This window comes from Vipera ursinii (assembly GCF_947247035.1).
Source record: "Vipera ursinii genome assembly, chromosome: 3".
NCBI lineage: Eukaryota > Metazoa > Chordata > Lepidosauria > Squamata > Viperidae > Vipera > Vipera ursinii.
The window spans coordinates 170,133,220-170,155,920 of NC_139516.1; the positions used below are offsets into that span (position 1 = coordinate 170,133,220).

Below are 22,701 nucleotides of genomic sequence, written 5' to 3' on the forward strand. Positions count from 1 at the left end.
CTCTAATCTTGATACACTTTTTAAATATCTTCAAATCAACAGGCTCAAAATTCTCCACCTGATTCAATCAATGCGACTGTAATTTAAATCCATTTTACTAGAACACGATAGTGTTCTAGAACTCAGTGCTCAGCTGCTTATGGCTTTGATTTTTTTTATTTAAAAAAAACTGGTTTAGAAATAATGTGAGACAATTTCTGGAGAATCTGTCTTACATGAATTATGAATTTTGACACTTAAGCAAACCTTCGAATTTAGAGACAAAATTTCTCCATGTAGCAAAATGATGATATGAAACAAAAAGATCATCTTGTGATTTCCACGAAATACTTTGCTGGTTAGGTAGTTAGATGCTTATTGTATTTTATTCCATATAGTTTGTTAGCTTATTTGCCATAAATGACATGCTTAGACACTGAACCTATTAGAACAATTAAGGCAACACCCATATACTTACTTGAGGGTTTTTTTTCTGATTACTTTATGTTTTAATCTCTGCATTCCCTGCCATCCACTTCCTAAATTTTTGTGCCATTATTGTTACATTATTAATATTCAGTTTGAAAATATTCATAGAATTAAGTGATTTACTGATTTTATATTCTGTATTAGCCATTCATACTTAGTCGGTTAGTCATTTTTTTTATCATTATATATAGTTTTTGGTATAACAAATAGGTAGAACAGTATACCAATTGCATAGATTTATATAGCATTAAATTCATAGCTGATTTTGTAATTCCAGTTATGTTTATAATCTTAAAGGTATTATTATTAAGTTTTAAAATCGGTTCTAGTAACTTAAATTTTAGTTTTTAGTTTAGTTTTACTTATGGTATGTACATTAGACTAGCGCCCCCCAACCTTTTGGGCATCAGGGACCGGTTTGTGGAGAGAGGTTTTTCCGCAGACCGGAGGGGGCATAGTTTTGCATGCTGCCTGCATCCTGTGGATGGGCTTTGCTAGTTTGCATGGACCGGTTTCTGGCATGCTGCGGCCCGGTGCACTGGGGGATGGGGACTAGACTGGATTAGACTATTGGCATAAGGGGATGGGTTTAGTCCTGAATGTAAATTTTGTTAGTCAGTGACCTTAATAATGATAATGCCTCAATAAACACAATATCTGGTATATTTCATAGTTGCTACAATTAAAAAAAAACCAGACAACTGAAGCAAGATATGAAAACTGTTTTTTTTATTCAAAATCATATGTAGAAAACTGAAGAATAGAATCTCTGAAGAACAGAGATTAATCAATTCTATACTACAATCAATATCATCATTTCCCCCATTATTTAGAATCTGTTGCTTTTGAAGCCCATCTTCAGTGGCTGTTGACACATTGAGTAGAACTTTTATAAAATAAGAAAGTTGCTAAGTCTTTTATGAAGTGGGCAGTTATATTAGTTGTTAAAATAAATTAATAAAATAATGTTTTATGTCCCTAACATATCCCTTACACTTGGGAATTATATTTCTCTTTCTCAGTGGAAATCACTGAAGTCTGTTAAATGTACCAAGTTCATACTATCCTACAAGACATGTAGTAGAAAGGGGCACATTCTGTAGAAACTGTACCCGTGAATTTGTGAGTAGTTGTCTTATTTCATATTATTTAATTTTTGCACTTAAACCTAAAGGAGCTCTTTTTGTTTCTATATATACCATTTTTATTCCCTATAGATTTAAAATCAATGCATTATTATTTTGCTGTTCTAGAAATATTGATTATTCTGTCATCTGAGTAGAAAAATAGATATTATATCTATTGTCTATCTGATCTAAGACATAGTGTAGAGCGAGTGAAACAGCTGCTCCTTTACCAAATAAAATCTAAGGGGTCAGAGGTGAAGAAGGGGATGTACAACAGAAGAAGCTCTGTTTAAAATTTGGAACCAATAATCTAGTTGAACACTGGAAAAGAACATTGTTGGTTGGAGATGATTCCCTCCTTGAAAAGGTCTTCGTATCTTGCAAAATTAATAACCCTCAAATTGAGACTAAGCAAAACAGATTGAGACAAAACAACAAACCCAAATTACTTTTTGCATAATATATTGCTCAACTGCAATGTTAAAAAAATGGCTTAACCATAAACCATTTAACTTGGGATAAACATTTGTTTAGGGGCTACCTTAACGTTGAATGTTATTTCCTCCATGACGTAAACTCGTTCAGGAAATGCTTTAGCCACCTCCTCCACACTGTTAAAATACTGCACTGGCTCCTTAATATCACGGTCTTGTTCCAGCAGCTTAAACTGCCCTGAAAACAGATGATAAATAGACGAGCAGTAAGATATTTATATTGGATTGCAGTTTCTGTGGCAACTGCTAACGCACTCCCTTTCCATTTAAATTGGTCAGTTTCCTCCAATTATTAACAGTTAAGTAATGGAAGAAAAGATTGCACACATTTTTACAAACCTGAAAAGGAAAGAGCTACCAAGCTTGGCTAAACCGGAATTAGAAGAATGTGTGGGGGCTGATGTGAGATTTAATAGAATTTACAGGCAGGCTTTCTGGAAGTGAACTGAAAGTATTAACACATTCTCAGGATGGAACTTCACACAGGCTTCTGTATACTTAGAACTTTTTTCATCACGTTATATACTGTGTTTTTTAAAAACAAGAATTCATTTTGTAGAAAAAGTTTCACGTGAAAAAGGAAGCAATTATATATGTTTAATAACTAAACAACATATGTTGACCAGCTAATAAAGAAACTTTCCAAAAACCCTTTTACACACACACACAAAAGTTCCTATGCTTTTCTCTTTTGGTAGAATTCCTTATGTTGATTCTGGCTTGACTAGAGAAAGGAACATTCCAGAAGAAAATGGGGATGTTCCACCTCCCCATATATATATATAATTTCTGCATTATAAAAACATTCCAATTTTAATAAAAGGCTCACAACATAGATTCAGTGGCAAATCTCATCTCCCTTGATAATTAGTATGTGCCATGTGTCTATGAGTCCTGGTAACATGGTTTTTAGGGAAAGTAAACATTTATTAGATAAGGATAAATAAGTGATAGACAAGGATTTATTTATTACATGTATTTATTTCAGTGGAATGCACTGAATTGCATATCTATTAGTTATTTAAAGCATATCTGCATGTGCTAATAGTGCACAATTGTTTATTTGGGTGACGGTCTCATCACATCAGAAAAAAAGCTCAGATGTGCTTATGCAGTTAGTATACAATACTAGTATTTCTTAAAGGCATCTTGTCTGAAATACATGTTGTTTAAAATGTTACATACATACATATATATCCATACACAGATACTATTCCATTTTTGGATAAGCAACAGTATAAAGGCACAAAAAAGAAGTATGAAATAGTAAATGAAAATAATGAATGTGATCAGAAACATGCCCAACACTAATCTTCAGCAAGATAAACCATTATCTCTTTCCAAACCTTTTTGTCTTTGCAACTATGTTTGATTCCATACCCATCGGCCTTTGGTTCTTTAAACTTCTTACCTGTCTCTTTTTCAGGATCAAATCTGTACATTAAGGTTTTAAAGTCCCTAAAACTGTCGACTCTGTTAACCTTTACACATTTAATTTCATTTTATACAAATATGTTTGACAGAATATATCGACAGAGGTCAATACACCTGTTTTCATATGCTTTCAAATGTACTGAAAGTTCTTATTTCTTTCAGTTCTAAGTAGCCTTTCCATACCATGCTGTTCTTGCTACTTGGTCAATTATATTTATATAATGAGAAAAGTGGAAGAATGAACACCACCCTTTAAATTGCCATTCATATTCAACACTTTCAGTATCTCTTGATTATAGATCACAGATAAATCACCTTTCATATCTTTTCAACTTTAAAATCCGTTGTTTGGCCATGCTAGTTGGGGTGCATGAGCACTATAGTTCAAATTTCCTACAGTGAAAAGGTTTTTTTTAAAAGCAATGCTGTTAATATTTTGGGAAACATGGAAAACAGCAGAATGGATTGACTTATTTAACCTTGGATTGTAACAGACTATATTCATTGTATGCTTACTGCTCTGGTGATTCTGCATCATTATATACCGGTAGCTATACAAAGCTTAGTATCTCAGTCAATAACAACATCCTGCTTTACTGCATTATGGAGGCCTGAAAATCTTTGGCTCATGGCAGAAGTATTACATCTGGCATTGAAAAACAGAGATCAAACAAGTTGTGTTCACCCTTTCTTAAGAGTAATATTTGGATTTTTTTAAAGAAGCTGGAAATGGTTACAGCTGTTCTGTATACTAATATCAAGCTATATAAAGATATGATATTAGAGGGGAATTGGCAGAACACTCCCACTCTCAGCATTTCTTATTCTTTGGTTGAAAAGGCTTGCTGAGTGGTCTCCTTCTTTAATTGAATGACTTGGTTCATTCATCATAAAGCTGCTTATTGAGCATTATTCCTTGTTTCTCCAGTCTTGATTCTGGTCCATGTTAAACAGACTGTGGTAGATGTGTAGGATGGTACATAGTAAAAAAATTCCATCTGACAGGACAATTATGTAAACATTTCTGCTTCTGCTTGGAACTTTGAACAGAACAAACAAGCCTTGAAAGAAACAGTGCTTTCAGAAAGCAATATTTTTGAACACGTACAAAGATCAATTCCATGTAAAAGACTTTTCTTGTTTCATGGGGAGGAAGCTTTTAAGTTTATAGAAATGGAGAAGTTTAAAGACAAGAAAGAGTTTATTTATATAGACTTTAGCAATATAATGTACCGTATATTCATCCCACATGACAATGTGGGCTAACATTCTACGCAGAATCTAGCATTTCAAAATGGAAAAAAAACCCTTTCCTATTATTGAAGACAAGGTATTTTCAACGTATGGTTTGTGGCTTGTTGTACGTGTCACTTGCATTTGTACAAATTTCACATTAAAACAATTTTGACACATCTGCCATCAGAATGATTATTATTGTTGTTGTTGTTATATTATTATTGTATTCATTATTTATTAAATTTATTGAATTTATTTGCCTCCCTTCTTGTTTTGAGGAGACACTGGGAGGCTTACAGCATAAAAACATTAAAATATCAGAGATAAATATTCCTAACACAATAAAATGAAAGTAAAATCACAGTACCAAGATGGGAAAGGATGGGGTCAGATGGGAGGGGAGGGAGGTGGGATTGGCTCTTAATTAGCAATAGCACTTAGACTTATATACCCCTTATATACCTGCTTTACAGCCCTGTGTAAGTGGTTTACAGAGTCGGCATATTGCCCCCAACAATTACTGACCTCAGAAGGATGGAAGGCTGAGTCAATCTTGAGCTGGTGAGAATCGAACTGCTGGCAGTCGGCAGAATTAGCCTACAATACTGCATTCTAATCACTGCGCCACCATAGGTTTAATTAATCAAACACCTCTAGTGTGATACTCCCCCATTGGGACCCCAAGCCATCTGGCAGAGACAGGTCTTAAGGCTCTTGCAGAAGGTCAGAAGGATGGGAACCAATCTTGCCTCAGGGAGTAAGATGTTCCAAAGGCAGGGGCCATGGCTGGGAAGGGTCTTCGCCTGGACCCCCAGCCAAAATTCTTTGATCAACAGAATCTGCAGTATGCTCTTCCTGCCCGCACAGGTGTGGCAGGCCAGTCCAATTGGGTTGAGACGGTTCCTCAAATAACCTGGACTCATGCCATGCCGGACTTTAAAGGTAAACCAACCGAATTGCATTTGGAAGCAAATTGGAAGCCAGTGCATCTCACAGGCCAGTGGTATAATATGGATGACTCTAGGGGCCCTAAGTACTTGCCCACACCGCCACATTCTGCACCAACTGTAGCCTCCAAATGCTTTTCAAGAGTAGCTCCATGTAAAGCTCATTGCAGTAGTAATTTGAAAAATACGATGACTAGGGCTTGATTGATTGAGCACAGGGACTCCTGATCCTGGAAAGGTTGTAACTAGCCCATAAAATGAAGATCTGCAAAGGGTCTCCTAGCTGCACCTGCCACCTGCTCTTTGAGCAGGAGCTGTCAGTCCAGAAGAACCCCCAAGTTGTGGACCAAATTTGTCTGGGGTAATGCCACCCCATCCAGAATCAAGAATGTCAAAGCCCTGGGTCTTGAAGTTCCATGACCGAAATCCACTTGGTTTTGCCAGGGTTTCAGCTTCATTCAAGCCCCCACAACTTCCAGGAATCATGAGAAAGGCAGCCATAGCATTTCTTGGATCCCTGCAGTGGAGATATGTATAAAGCTGAGTATCAGCAGAATACTGATGATATCTCAACCCATGGTAGTGAATGATCTCACACAGAGACTTCAAGTAGATGTTAAAAAGAAGTGGAGAGAGTACCAAGCCCTGGGGCACACCACAAAGAAGTGGTTATGAGTTGGATCTCTCACTCCTGATTGGGACCAGCCTTGGAGAAAGGAATCAAATTAGTGCAAAATCGCACCACCCATCCTGAAACCCTGAGACTGTCCCAAAAGGATACCATGGTCAATGGTATTGAAGACCACTGAGTGGTCAAGGAGAGCAAATTTGGTTGCACAGGGATCATTAAGTGTGACCAATGCCATTTCTCACCCATAACCAGGCCTGAATCTGACTCAAAAGGGTCCAGGTAATCCGTTTCATCCATCCCTCTGAAGCTGTCAAGCAGCCTTCCCTAAAAAGGGAAGATGAGAAACTGGATAAAAGTTGTCCAGGCAGGTGAAATCCAATGACAGTTTTTTAAAGCAAGGTGCTAACTAGGGCCTTCTTAAAGGGCCTCACTAATGTCCCATCCTGCAGTAGGGAGTTTATCTCTTCTTACATCCACCTGATAGTTATCATCCTGGAGGCTTTCATCAACCAGGTAGGACAAGGATCTAATTGGCTGATGGCTCCACTGCGAGCATTGAGGACCCTGTCCACTTCCTCATGTCCAACAGGATCAAACTGTTTCCAGATAACCAGGCAAGACCTTTTCCTGGGCATCTCACATGGACCTGTTCCATATATGGGTTCAAACTGAGAATGAATGCAAGAGACTTTATTTATTTTTATTTTATTTTATTGAATTTGTATACCGTCCTATTCCCGTAGGACTCAGGGCGGTTTACAGGGCAGTTAAAACCATGAAATACAAAAAATTAAAATCAATTAAAACAATTAAATTCAAGCCCCAAGAGTAAATCTAAAACCCAGTTAAATTAACAACCCCACAGTCTGGACCAAACAGATCAAAGAGCCAAGTTTTCAGGTCCCGGCGAAATGAGCGAAGGTCAGGGGCAGTCCTAAGTTCTGTGGGTAGTTGGTTCCATAGGGCAGGCGCACCCACAGAGAACGCCCTTCCCCTGGGAATAACCCGCTGGCATTCATTAACCGGCAGTACCCTGAGAAGGCCCTCCCTGTGGGGGCGCACAGGACGATGGGAAGATGATGCCGGCAGCAGGTGTTCCCTTAGATAGTCCAGACCCAAGCCATTTAGGGCTTTATAGGTCATTACCAGCACCTTGAATTTCACCCAGAGGGCAACCGGAAGCCAATGTAGCTCACGGAGAAGAGGTGTTACACGGGAGTATCGGGAAGCTCCCATCAAAACTCACGCGGCTGAATTCTGCACCAGTTGAAGCCTTCGGGTGGTCCTCAAGGGCAGCCCCATGTAGAGGGCATTGCAGTAGTCTAACCGGGAGGTCACAAGCGCATGAGTGACTGTACGTAGAGCATCTCGGTCCAGATAGGGACGCAACTGGCACACCAGGCGAATCTGGGCAAAAGCCCCCCTGGTCACGGCTCCTATATGATCTTCAAAACTGAGCCGTGAATCCAGAAGGATGCCCAAGTTGCGAGCCCCATCAATGGGGGGTAATACCTCATCCCCTATTGTTAATGATGGAGAAGGCTGGTCAGCCCGAGATGCTGGTATGAACAGCCACTCAGTCTTGTCAGGATTGAGACGAAGCCTGTTTCTCCCCATCCAAACCCGGACCGCCTCCAGGCAACGGGACATCATGGCATCACTTTGTCTGTCAGATATTGAACAAATTTCTCTGCATGGTCCTGAAGATGATCATCTGAACCCCCCTGTCCTAAGAGGGACTGAGTGACCTGGAACAGGACTGCCAGATGACACTCTGTGAACACAATAAGGGCAGAGAAATATTGCTGTTTGGCTGGTCTTACAACCCAAGATAGCTTTAATGATAGCCCCAAGTTGTGTCCAGTTGGTCTTATCCTTCGGTTTCATCCAGCGGTGCTCTAGGCATCTCTTAAGCCCTTTTCAGAACATACAGTTCCTCCATGAAACACAGAAGAGTCTGGAGTGATGGGTCAAGAGAGGCTGCAAAGCCATGTTCCGGTTGTTTGGTTCCAGGATGTTACTAAGCCTTCAGCAGGACTGTGTGTCAAAGCCCCTGGGATGTCTCCCAGCTCCCTTTGATCCAACAGTCGCTGGGGATGGACTGCTCAAATGAGACTGGCATCCCTGCAGAGTGGGATTGCATAGGAAAATCTCAAGAATACCAGTGCATACCAGATCTGTCCATGTCAGGAAGGATAATGTTAGATCCCCAACATGTCACATTGCCATTGCTCTGAAAAAGAGATTATGTCTAATGCATGACAATTGTTCTGAGTCAGGCCAGAGGATAGGCCCATACCCGCTATGGTGACCATGAACTCCTGAGCTACTACCAAGGTAAAGTACAAAGATGGCAGGTTAAAGTCCCTCAGGATCATAAATCTGGGGAAGTCGGGCTTTATACTAAAGCCAATCCTATAAAATCAGCAATTCATACTTTATTTATTCATTTATTGGATTTTTAATCCTGCCTTTATTACTTTATAGGCAACTCAAGGCAGTGAACATACCTAATTCTCCTTTCTTTTCCTGTGTTCTCCATAACCACACCTCTGTTACGTGGGTTAGACTAAGAGTCAGTGACTGGTCCAAAGTCACCCAGATGGTTTTCATGCCTAAGGATGGATGAACTCAGTCTTCTAGTTTCTAGGCCAGCACCTTAACCACTACACTAAAAGTTTTGAGCAGAGATGTCTTCAGAAGAATGGGGCAAATTTAATGCAGGATTAAATGGAAGTGTTGGTGTGCATTTAATCAGTGGGCACAGGCTCCTGCTGGACGGGGCTGCTGCTGCTGCCGCCACTGTGAGGCAAGGCAGGTATCGAGGCTTGGGAGGCCTGGCTGTGGGGGCCTTGAGGTAAGCAAGTGTTGGGCGCATAGGGCAGGTCCTTCCCCCCACCCCCGCTTGATTTTTACACATGCACCTTGCCCCACCTCATTTAACCAGATGGTGGGACGGAGTGGGTGGGGTCTTAATTAGGGCTTATTTTGGGGGTAGGGCTTATATTAGGTGCACATGTAAAAATCAAGCTAGGGCTTAATTTCAGGATAGGTCTAATTTTCAGGGAAACAGGGTAATGACGCCTTTAAATTTAACCCTTCCCACTGGCTCAGCATGGTCATCTCCTACAAGATCATCCTTTGTGTTTCACAGCAGTATCATTCGGGTACTACCAATTGGTCACAGAATCCTTCAGAGTTTTGAATACTGTAATGAGAATTCTTAAATATTACTGTTTTTCACATTATCGGAAGAATAATATTATGATTGAAACAATATAAATGGAAATTGGTTTAATGGTCATATGGGATTGCCAACTTCCATTCCTACTGAATGGGATGTCACAGGACATTCATTAACATTCTAGTTACTAAAGGAATAAAGACTCAAAAGAAGTCTTAAATTGCTGAGGGACCTGACTATTGCAATGAGAGGGAAGCCAAGGCCAGAAAGAGATTCAAGAATATAAGAACTCTACTGGTGAAGAACTCTAGGGAACAGAAAGAATGCAAAAAAAGGAGGGGGCAAGCAAGAGTTCACTATAATGCTTGAACAATCCAACCAGTTCTTTTTAGCTGATGGCATTTAGGCTTCCTATAAAAGGGGTGGAGAATTTTGGAGACAAAGTTATATTTTCTTGAAGGACAGGTCTGGCCTGATTTCAAGCTGACTGAGAAAGAGTGAAAGAGTTTATAATGTATCATATTAACTTTGAAATTTACAAAGTAACATCCTGCTATAAACCCAAGGACAAAGAAAGAGGGGGGCACAGAGAGAGATACAAAAACATTATTCTGTTAGTTTTATTTTGCTTAAACTGAATCCTTTTCAGTGTATACCTATATTGTAGTTGTTGATAAATATCATGATCAACTGTTTGTGATGCTGACACATTTATATCTATTTATAAAATATCCACCTTTTTCAAATGATGAGTAAAATAGCTAAATTATAGGCGGCCTTAACCATATATTCCTTCAGTCTAAATTCACATATAATCTCTTCATGTACATATTGTAAAGAAGGAAGATCCAAAATATATATACAAAATATACATAAAGAAGGAAGATCCAAACAATTGGAAGCAAGAATGAAAAGGAACTGAAATCAAAATTAGATAACAAATGAATAATAAAATAATTCTTGCAGAAGGTCCTCTACTGAATTTATTCAGGAATTGGTAAGGATATACGTAAACAAATGTTTGATTAAATCACTTGGTCCTAAAGCATGAAAGATGTTTACAAGCCCAAGCAAGAACTTTGAACAGACTAGGAACTGGTTTAACTGGCATAACAGCATCCTAACATGGTCATGACACCATTCTTATCCAGTAATTTAGCCACTGCAATAGGGAAATAATTGTAATTTCCAATCAGTCCTCCAGCATTCTTGTAATTTTTTAGGTTTCAGCTGATGGAAGAGTGTCTCTATGTGTGCACGATATACAATGAAGTAGCAGTCTAGTTGCCAAATAGTCTTCTAGCAAAATAATACTGAGAGACAAACCACATCTGCTTGTTATGAAAGACATCATTTGGGGAAAAACTTGTTTAAATACCTTTTCTGTCTTTAAAGTCAGTCAACCCAAATGCACTTGTTCTCAATTCTACAGCCACATTTTCTCTCTGTGTATTTAATGGTGAAAATCCATTAATGCTTAAAATAGTGAGGATTACTTCACTTGATTCATTGCTTTTGGCTTCTAGCTATATGTAAAATTAGTATCCACAAATCTATAAAGCAGACAAAATTTCAATTTATCTAATGCTCTGATATTGAGATTCTGATTACATATTTTTTTTCTAAGATATCCTCTACGTCCTGAGTTCATTACCCCTGTGTTAGCAATGGAAGGCTATTGTTTCATTGCAGAATCTCGTATTACCTCAGCAACATTACAATGGAAGTGGGCTTTCACTCAACTGATAGGTTTGATTCAAAGGTCCTTTATGGAAACAGGGCTGACGGTTATGAAATCCAAAAAAAGGGTATGAGTATTGAACCATCCTGTGAGCTTCATTCATCAACAAAGGCTGATTAATAAAACTTATTGTGTATTTATTACATGGCAAGCAACATTTCAGGGTGGAGAATGTACAGCCTCAAAACATGAGTTCAGTGATGTTGTAATTTTATCTGAAAGGTATGGATAGACATTGTTACTTTTTTGTATTGTAGAAGGCCTTAAATCTTTCCAAGAGTCAAAAGAGACACATTCCCTTTTATTTTACCTTCCACAATACACCTTTATTCTGATATTTGTAATCAGTTATCAATGAGTAGGCAGGATTTGTAATTAAGAGGGATACTATTTTTTTTCAATATTTCTCTACACCATCTTGGTTTTAGGTGCTTTAATAAAAGAAGTATATCTTACAATTAATAAAGACAAACTTATCATTTTTTCATTTTTCTGTCCCACTTATATACAAATATATTTTTCTCATGCAGTAACTTTAGAAAGCATGTAATTTTCCATTTTTCTTAAAGTCTCTGAAATTGTCCAATGCATGTACCTTATATATGACTTTTTTCAAGAAGTAGATGAAATCATACCACTGTTCAAAAAATAAATCCTTTCTCTTCTGTTTCTCTAATCATTTCAATTTATAAATTTTCTTTTCCATAAAGGGCAACATTTAAACTTTCATACCAAAGCTTCAATGAAATTCCTTCCATATTTCTACTTTTGGATTGCCTTACCAGTGTAAATATCAAAAAAATTACTGCTTGATTTCCTTAATTTTTATACTGTATGTTAAATATATGCACGAGTCACAACTGTAAAATTAAATGTGCCTTTTTCTTTATATCCTCTGCAACTAAATAATTATCTGTCACATGAAAAAGTTTAATAGATTAGAACACTGTTCTCCGAAGCACTTTAAGGCATCTTTCCTGATTTTTTGCTAATGAAGAAAACCAGATTTACCTTCCCTAAAATGAAAAGCATGTTACTTTCTCGTTGAGTCCTTAGGTCCACTTTTCTTGCATCCTATTTTAAATGTTTTCTTTCTTGTCTTTTAATAGCAGTCTTTATAAATTACTGTAATAGCTTGGGGATAAGTATTTACTTTCTGCTCAGAAGGTATTAAACATCAAAGAGCTTTACTGGTAATGAAAGTATTTATAGAACAAATAGATGACTTTAAAAAAAAATTATGCAGATCACAACTGCTATCAAATTAGGAAGCTTTCAAAGTTTTTAACACCAGCCTAATTTTACCATCAATAAATAAGAGCACCTTCAGCTGTTTCTAAATATACATACTATAGATCCGAAGAACATTTACTTAGAAATACTCTGTTTTATCTGACTTGCTCCCTAACACACCAATTTTCTAATTTACTTTATGCAAAGTAAGGCAGAAAGTACATTATGCATACATTTCAAATGTAATAGAATAATGATGGCATATTCGATCAGTCACTACCAGACTGAGTAGAAATTACTTGATGGAAGGTTCTAGAGTGACCTACTACATTCAGGTGGGCAGCAAAGAACTGTTCAAGCATAATAGAAATCATATGCTGTGTAGTTATCAAAAGAAGCAGAATTTCATTTCTCAAAGATTTGACACCTGTATGCTTTAAGCTTCAGGTTTTAAACATGCCTATGTACACTCTCAATTCCTGAGGTTTTTCTTCTCGAATATGCAATTGAGCAAGACTGAGCACCCATCCTATGTTATGAACGTGGTGTAAACTGACTGCAGAGATTATATTTCAACCATTTTTTCCCATTTATGTTTCATAATACTTCTAATAAGGAATTCTAGAAGGGATTTGTTTGTATAAATAGAGAGAGAAAATTATGCGGCAAGAAGGTCACTATATACAAATTATATTGGGGGAAGGTTCTTTCTCATTATTTCTTAGTTCTGTTTGGTTTTTTTAAATTGTCATTTCTGAATTATCTTTAGTACTTTGTTGTTTCCTTCACTGTTTTTGTATCTTTGTACACTTTTTAAAAAAATTGGGAGGAAAAACATGCCAAAGAAATTCATAATATATAATATAACAAAAGAGTTCTGAAATGCACATATAAGCCAAGCTATGTAATAATTCCCATGATGCAATAGTGGTGAATATCTGTAGCTCGGATGTAGGATGAGGTGAAGGTTCATTCTCCGAACTTGTGGGCTGGTTTCTGAACGTTTTGTTACCAGGCTAGGTAACACAGCCAACCAGCGACAGCACCGACCCTCAACCAATCCATGCATGTTCCCCCCCAGCAGTTCACCTCCCAATGATCCTAGTATAACCTCCCCATTACAAAACCCAAACTCGGACACACGCACACCTGAAGCACTGACACTGACATCCCCTAAACTCTGCTGAAGATGTTATGTAGCCTGGTAACGAAACATTCAGAAATCAAACCACAAGCTTGGAGAACAAACTCCCAGGATACCTAACTTCACAGAAAAGATTTTCAGAAGATTTTCAGACAATGATATACATAAGGAACATCGTATTAGAGCTGGAATTCAGTTTTAAGCATGTTTACTCAGAGATATAAACTGCATGATTCAGCTGACCTTTAGCTATTCTTAGGCTTGCAGCTTTAGCCATCTCTCATGGATTTTTACAGGAAAGATGCATCAGCAGTATTCCATTAAGAAATATTAAACCAATGCTTCTTTTTTAAAAAAAAAATCTATGAGAGCAAGCTCAAAAAGTATCCCTCCCTCTCTCTCTTCCTTCCTTTCTTTCTTCCTGTAGTTATAAAAGGAGGAGCTGAGAAGATTTCATTTCTATTATACAGTGTCTGCAACTGCAGAGGAAAGAGGGAATGGCCTTAAATTTTAATTTAATTTAATTTAATTTTATTAAATTTATATACCGCCCTTTCCCGAAGGACTCAGGGCGGTTTACAGGGTATTTAAAATCAAACAGTACAAAATACAAAAGTTAAAAAACAATTTAAAAAGATTAAATTATCCCTTAACTAAAAACCTCAGTTAAAAATTCTCAGCCTGGGCCGGAGAGCTCAAAGAGCCAGGTCTTCAGGTCCCGGTGGAATGAACGAAGGTCAGGGGCGGTCCTAAGCTCCACGGGCAGCTGGTTCCAGAGGGCAGGCACACCCACAGAGAAGGCCCTCCCCCTGGGTGTTATCCGCCGGCAATCTTTTACCGGCGGCACCCTGAGAAGACCCTCCCTGTGTGAGCGCACTGGACGAAGGGAGTTTGATGCTGGCAGGAGGTGTTCCCTCAAATATTTATTTATTTATTTATTTAATACTATTTCTATACCGCCCTTCTCCCGAAGGACTCAGGGCGGTGAACAGGGCAAGAATAAAAATACAAATTACAAAAGTTAAAACAAGATTAAATAAATGCCCAGACCCAAGCCATTTAGGGCTTTATAGGTCATCACCAGCACCTTGAATCTCACCCGAAGGGCAACCGGAAGAAGAGGCAACAGTCAGACCTACAAGATTCTGTTGCCACAGCTTTGTAGTAAAAGTAGCACTGATCTACATGACATTGGTTTTCCAGTCTGGTCTACCTTTACCTTTTCATTTTGCGCTCTGTACTAAGCAAACACATCTATTACAAAGGCAAATCATCCTCACTTCCCACTAGTGTCTGTATATATAAACAAGAATATGTACAGGGAGGTGGGGGAGGTCAAAAAAGTCAAGATGTTAACCACAACTGTGATTTGAGTTTCACCGTTTTTTATATGTGTTGGATTATACCTCTGTGTACAAACCTGTCTTTTGCCAGAAGATGGTATGTAACTGGAAAAAGCACTAAAGTGATGTGCTTGGATTCCTTTCCCCAGCAAAATATAGAAGTGGACAACTAATATCTTCTCCCCACATCAGGAAAATGAAATGGTTGTTCCCTGTTCGTTTAGCAATTATGAGACTGATGGCCACCTCTATTTAGTTTTCTTCTATGCTCTTATCTTTATAAATAGCTTAGATCTTGTACAGGGACCATTCCAGCCTATTTTAACTTGGTCAAAAATAGTGTAATTATGACTCATTTACTTTGAAAGTTAACAATGCAAAAGATCTGCAACCTCATAATAAAAGGCAAGGGGCAGAATGAAAAAATGGGACTAAAATTAAATATAAAGAGCAAACTAAGGAGAACAGGTATGTCAACCAGTCTTAGAGTTGACAATGTAAACACTGAAATAGTGGATAGCTTCTGTCTTTTTTGAATCAACCATCAGTAAAGAAAAAGCAGTCAAGAAAAACACAAATATAGTAAAGAAATGCAATAATCAGAATAGTAAGTAATGGTATTTCCTGTGAGATTCTAGGGAAGCAGAAATTAGACTTTGGAGAAGCAGGATAGAAAGACTGTTGGCATTTTTGAAATCTGCTGTTGGAGAACGCTATGGAAAGCCAAGAAAACAAACAATACATCATCAAATAAATCAAGTCAGAGTTCTCACTCAAGGTACAAATGACCAGATTCCAATTATTATACTTCAGATAAATTATGTGAAGATTTAGCCCTCTTGAGAACACTTTAGTAGTGCTAGGAAAGGCAAAAGGAAAGAGAGGAAGATGACCAACATCAAGGTGGACGGACTACACTATTTTAAAACCGAAAGGGTCAGGTTAGGAACAGATTGTCATGGGCAAAATCTATATGATTTCTTACAGTTGACACTGATTTGATGGCTGGATTAAGGGTCAAGGTAGATGACATTATTTCTGAGAGTGGCTGTCCAAATCTTTAATTTCAGACTTTGGAAGAGATTATGATTTAAGATGTAATTATTCTAAATTCATTTCTCACCAAGCTCTCCCTTCATTGAAAGACTTGGCAACAGCAGTTGGAGAGCTATCTGGGAAAGGAGCAATGGGGAAGCAAATCAGACATTACTGTAAGAGCGTGCGGGCCACATAAGACAATTTTTTAATTGATGCTATGCCAGGGTGAATGTCTTAAGATGTTCTAAATTATATTTTATTACGACTTGAACATTACTCTCTGCTTTCATTCTAAGAAAGCACAACTCCATATGTTCCCTTTCTTATTTCCTCTTCCCACTATTACAAAGCCACCAAGCTGAAAGAGCATGTGCATTTGATTCCCTCCTTCCTAATGGGCTGTGCCTTTTTCCATCAATGAACATTATTGTCTCACTAAACCATGTTAGGAAGTAAATTCAAAACATATCAAAGCAAACTGAAAACGAGGAATGTTGGAACCCAAGAGGTTTGCAAGCTGAAAATGTAGCAGAACATAAAAACACTTTAGGTAACTGAGCAATATTACATTTATTTCTAAACCTGATACAAATCTAAAAGGCAAGATTATGAAATACACTCCACTGGGAAATGTACTTGACCCCAGGGCCAAGTACATACCTCAGTCTGATGTATTTTCATAGTCCTTGGAGCAATGGTGAAGGTGAGAACTTTTGACATATTATCTATTAAAACAGACAATAGTATTACATTTTAATATTAATTTATTTTTAATGTTTTCAAATTGTGTTCCAATTTTTAAAATGTTGTTAGCTTTGAGTACTTGATATATAAATTAATAAACCCTTATCATTCATTACCAAGTGGAAGAAACACCTGTAACAGGAGCTCATTATACATATGTAAAGACTAGTATGATTTAGGATCAGTCAAAAGTCTTATACAACTCTCATAGGAATATAGCAAACTTCTCAAGAAGATACAGCATGGATCTTATTATATTATCCTGCCTTTTTTCTATTTATTTTCATGTTTAAATTTAAAAAGGGAAGCAAGACTATGATTTTCTTCCCTCTTGTATATAGGCAGTCCTTGATTTACTACCGTTTGCATTTACAATAGCCTTGGTATGGCTTCTTGGTGACCCATAAAGCATCTCTGGTCATTGTAAATAGATGCATTGTCCTCCCACAGTCACGTGACCACATTTTGGGTGTTTGGCAACCTGTTCACATTTACGATTGGTTACCAAGTACTCTGTAATCATGTGGCTACCATTTGCAATCTTCTCTGCCAGCTTCCCAAGAAAGTTGGCAGGGAAGGTTGCAAGAGAAGGGGATGGTGGAGCTTAGTTAGGAGAAACCATAATTAAGAAGCATCTAAACATTTATTGTTGTAATAAATATAAAATACACTAACAGGTTTCTGAATTTTCTTAATTTACCAATTGTTTCATGAAGTTTAATAGGAGCAAAATAGGAATGTTTTGTTTAAGGTTTATTAAAGGTTTAAGGTTTATTAAATTTATATGCCGTCCTTCTCCCTGAGGATTCAGGGCGGCTCACAACAATAAAAAGTTAAAAGATATAAATACAAAAATTAAAAGAGGATTAAACAATATAAGAAATAAGAACAATTTAAACCCATAAAAAACCAAATTTAAAAACCATGATCAGTCCAGGCCCGCTTGTTGGAATAACCAGGTCTTTAGGTCACGGCGGAAGGACCGAAGGTCAGGGGCCATCCGCAGCTCCGGGGGCAGTTCATTCCAGAGGGTTGGTGCGCCCACAGAGAAGGCTCTCCCCCTGGGGGTCAGCAGCCGGCATTGCCTGGCCGACGGAACCCTGAGGAGGCTGACTCTGTGGGAGCGAACCGGGCGATGGGAGGTGGACATTGGCAGCAGGTGGTCTTACAAGTACCCCGGGCCTAAGCCATGTAGGGCTTTAAAGGTGATTATCAGCACCTTGAATCACACCCGGAGGGCAACCGGAAGCCAATGCAGCTCGCACAGGAGTGGTGTAACATGGGAGTATCGAGATACTCCCATAAGCACCTACGCGGCCGCATTTTGCACCAGTTGAAGCCTCCGGGTGCACTTCAAGGGCAGCCCCATGTAGAGAGCATTGCAGCAATCCAGGCGAGAGGTGACAAGGGCATGGTGACCGTGCATAGGGCATGTCGGTCCAAAAAGGGGCGCAACTGGCGTACCAGGCAAACCTGTGCAAAAGCCCCCCTGGTCACGGCAGTTAGATGATCTTCCAAATTAAGCCGTGAATCCAGGAGGACACCCAAGTTGTGGGCCCTTTCTGAGGGGGGCAATAGCTCCCCCCATAAGAAGAGATGGAACCTGTTGGACAGTATGAGATGCCGAGGGGTTGGAGGGGTTCAGCCTGAGCCTGTTCCTTCCCATCCAGACCAGCACCACCTCCAGGCACCGGGACATCACGTCAAGGGCATCACTGGGTTGGCTCGGGGTGGAGATAAACAACTGGGTATCATCAGCATATTGGTGATACCTCACCCCAAAGCCATGGATGATCTCACCCAGCGGCTTCATATAGATGTTGAACAGGAGGGGGGAGAGAACACACATTAAATGAATAGTGCTAGTTCTAAATTTTAATTTTGTTAATTTCTTGTAAATGAGGAATTAATTCAAGGTTTGCCTTGAAGGAATTTTTTTTAAAAAAATCAGTGGAACAGATTTATATATTATATGAAGAATACTTCAATATTATCCTGTTTCTCTTCTTAAAAATTAGCACAGTAACTTGTTGATATTAAATATCAATTTATATTCATTAAGATAACCTTTCTCCAGATTCTGACTCAACTACATTTTTATAAACCCTAAATGACAAGGCTAACAGTTAAGATTATGTCCACATCTATCAGATTACTGTTCCTCAAATAAGACTTGATAAAGATAAAAGCCTTGGAAATTTGATTAAAGGACAACAAAGAATTCCCTACTGTCCTTACAAATTCTCAGAAGTGTTCTTCATTATAAAAAGGCAGATTTGTTTGAAACTCACCATGACAGGCACAAAGTATATCATTAGGGTCACAGGAGAACAGAAATAAATAGTTACTTTTTAAATAAAAGTGTGATGGAAAGGGAAAAACATATTATTATATCTAAGGGTAACATAGCAACATATGCTAGAACTACACCAAACTATGAAACTGCAATTAAAAAATGGAAGAATAAAAACATTTAAAAACTGACATAAAAAGTGACGCCTCAGTTGAGTTGCAGACCAGTGACTCCTAATAATCAAATTCATTACAGAAGTAGAGATTGACCCAATTCAAAACACACTAAAGCTTGCTTTCTTATATATAACCCAATACTGGTATCTTAAAAAAAAAGGCACACATTATACCAGGAAAAAAGTTTTAACCCAATCCTGCTGGTAAAAAATGTGCTTCCTTCATTTTCCCCACCTTGTCTCCTTTTTGTCCAGATAATCTGCTCAGGATCTGCCAGAACTGAAGTAGTGTGTGATATGTGCAGGCAACAGGAAATTTGGCAAAAAGTACCTTCTGGCTTTCTGCCAATGGGAATATTTTAAACAGTCTTCTGTTTGGGGTGGAGGGATTGTATATTCTGTTGGGATTGCTGAATTGTTAACTCCTAGCATCTGAAGCCAACATAAGGGATGGTGATTGTGAGACATCCTTAAGGTAAAGGTAAAGGTTCCCCCGCACAAGCGTGCTAGTCGTTTCCGACTCTAGGGGCCGGTGCTCATCTCCGTTTCATAGCCGAAGAGCCAGCGTTTGTCCGAGGACGTCTCCGTGGTCATGTGGCCGGCATGACTAGACGCCAAAGGCGCACGGAACGCTGTTACCTTCCCACCATAGTGGTCCCTATTTTTCTACTTGCATTTTTTACGTGCTTTCGAACTGCTAGGTGGGCAGAAGCTGGGACGAGTAACAGGCACTCACTCTGTTACGCGGCACTCGGGATTCGACCCGCCAAACTGCCGACCTTCTGATCGACAAGCTCAGCGTCCTAACCCACTGAGCCACCGCGTCCCTGAGACATCCTTAGAAGGTAGTTAATCAACTATCTGGAAGACCACTAGATCTCTGCTCTACTTAGAGAATGGTTCTGAGGGAGCAAACCACTGATTCAATCCATGAATAGTTTATTCATTCTTTCTGATAATGGAGGTGAAAATATCATACAATGAAATAAAAATCAAGAGACAAATAACAGTTCTCCACCTCACCACCACTTACGACAACAAAGATGGAAACGTCAGTAAAAAAAAAAGTTGCCCCTTCCATTGGAACTAAAAAGCAAAAATAAAAAAGTACAAGATAAAAGAAATAAGAAAAACCAAAATGAATAGATGCTGTTTTCTTAGATCGGGTATACTGTAGCATTTTCTGAAAGTAATTTCCTAATGTGTCTCTTTGGATTTAAATTTATTTCATGAGAAAGTTTAGTCAACAACACAATAATATATGGTAGGGAAGAGTCTCTGTGAATGTAAATGAAAAGGGTTTCCCCACCCCCAGATAAAAATAAATTAACTCAAGAATTAAACTGACCAAGACTGCCAAGAAAAAATGAACTCAGATACCTCAAATAATAAAAATAATGAACGGCAGGAGGCCAATAACAGAACTAGAAATCAACCTTGTTGAAGAAGTGGGAGTGGGTGGTAGGATAAAGGAAGGCATTTCCTCTGAACTTTTCCTTCTAATCCCAGAAATATAATGCCACTGTTGTATATTATGAGAGCAGAGAAATGTATTTTACACAGTTAGTTTTGCTGCTGTTGATCAACAATCTCCACCTACTCTCAGGACTCATGATAAGCACTGGCCCAAGTTCATCCTTAGATAGCTCTCAAAAAGGAAGGAGATCACAGAATTGGAAACGGCATTTAAGTCATAAAGTTCAACTCAGACTTGGTGCAGAAATCTCTATTAACTCTTTTTCCTAACCCATAGCTATGCATTCTTTGCTTCAAAACATCCAGTGAAGGAGAAAACATCCTCTCTCTGTGTAACTGTATTATCAGTTGCTCTTATAATGTTCTTTTTTCTAACTTCCAGTGGGAAATCTACCGGTATTTCTTGTAAATGGCATGTGGCTTTAGGTGTCTGATGAGGGATATCAGTGCCCACCCACAATTCATTTGCAAATAATTGACTTACGACCTGTTGCTTAGCAACCAAGGTTATGACAGACGTCCCAGAAAGGACTTACAACCCAGTTCTGAAATTGCCTCCCTGTGCTTTGGACTCTTGGCAACTGACCTGCGTTTACATCATTTGCAGTGCCTCATAGTCCTGTGACCGCAATTTATAACTGTTTTGCCAGAAACAAACATTTATTTCCAGTTTCTGGCAAAACCCATCCCATAGTAACCACTGTGTTTACTTAATGAATGCTGCATTCACTTTATGACCACTGCAAAAAAAGTTGTAAAAGCATGTCCGGTCATATGGTGACCTGCTGTACAATTGTAACTGGGACTGCCAGTCTCAATTATGGTCATAACTAGAGGACTGCCTGCAATCTCACAGTTAACTGTGGCCAACTTTTTTCATTTTTAGTTCCCAGTCAGTTTCACTGCTATTGTCTGAACCTATTACAGTTTCACTAAATCCTCGTTAGGATGAGGCAACTCAGTTCTTCAGGTGGGGCCTCACCAATAAAATGGAATAATTTCTTTCCATAATTTGAAAATTCTATAGCTGTTGATTCAGCCAATTTTGTTTTTGCAGTGAAATCATGGTAGTGCTGAATCTTGTGTCACCTCTTAATCAGTTGTTTTGTATTAAATGTAGCCTTATTAAACTTGATTCCACTTTCCAATAAAAATGCCCATTGTGGACAATGAATTTGCTTCACAACTGCATTGTTTGCTTAATGACCATGACCACTTTATTTAACAACATCTACAAAAAGTTCATAAAATCAGGTGCAGACATGTGGTGATCCACTTAATGACTGACATAACTTATGGCTGTAATTCTGGCCTCAATTACAGTCATAATTGAGGATTACATATAATCTTTATTTGGCAAATTGATCTGAACAATTCCATACTGAATCGTACTGATTGCCCATTATTTTCAATGTGTTTACAGCTCAGATGGCCTTAATTACAGAAATTTAAGCTGGAAATATAGAAGTATGATCCACTGATTTCTATGATGGTTGCTTTTGAGTAGACACTCATTATATTTTTCTGTAGCTGTTGATGTTCTGTAGTCTGTGTTCCTAGCTTTCTGATGGCATTATTTTTCCCCTTTATAATCGGAATAAAAATATACTGCATCTGTTTTTTTTATCATCCAATTGAAAGGGTAGCCCTCTACTGAGTGGAATCATATTACTAAGTCCAGTGCCATATGTTTTTCTCATGAAACTGGCAAATTAATATTAGTCTGTTCTTTTATAATAGAAATTCAATAAATCTAGAAAAGATTATTGAAAAACTGGAATAATAACTTCAGTATCAACAAGGTGACTTATTTTATTTTTAAGATTTTAATGCACGAAACCAACTATGGCAACTGCTAGAGTTGCAAGGTACATTTTTATGGGCAACAGGCCCCACTAGGCTCACTATAAGCAGCTTTTGGTAGAACTTTAAATTCTAATTTACTAAGGTGAAAACTTTCAGGATTTGTTTCATATCTCATCTATTATCTATT

The 22,701-nt window shown here is 38.2% G+C and overlaps 1 protein-coding gene across 1 annotated transcript in view; it reads right to left on the reverse strand.

The window, feature by feature from the left end:
- The window catches only part of GAREM1 (GRB2 associated regulator of MAPK1 subtype 1), a gene marked incomplete at its 3' end in the record, with an annotated part of 69,406 nt that overhangs the window by 11,923 nt on the left and 34,782 nt on the right, over positions 1-22,701 (reverse strand). Inside the window, exon 3 of the mRNA XM_083360754.1 lies at positions 2,137-2,267. Coding sequence (XP_083216880.1) covers positions 2,137-2,267 — 131 coding nt within the window. The remainder of the gene's footprint in view (positions 1-2,136; positions 2,268-22,701) is intronic.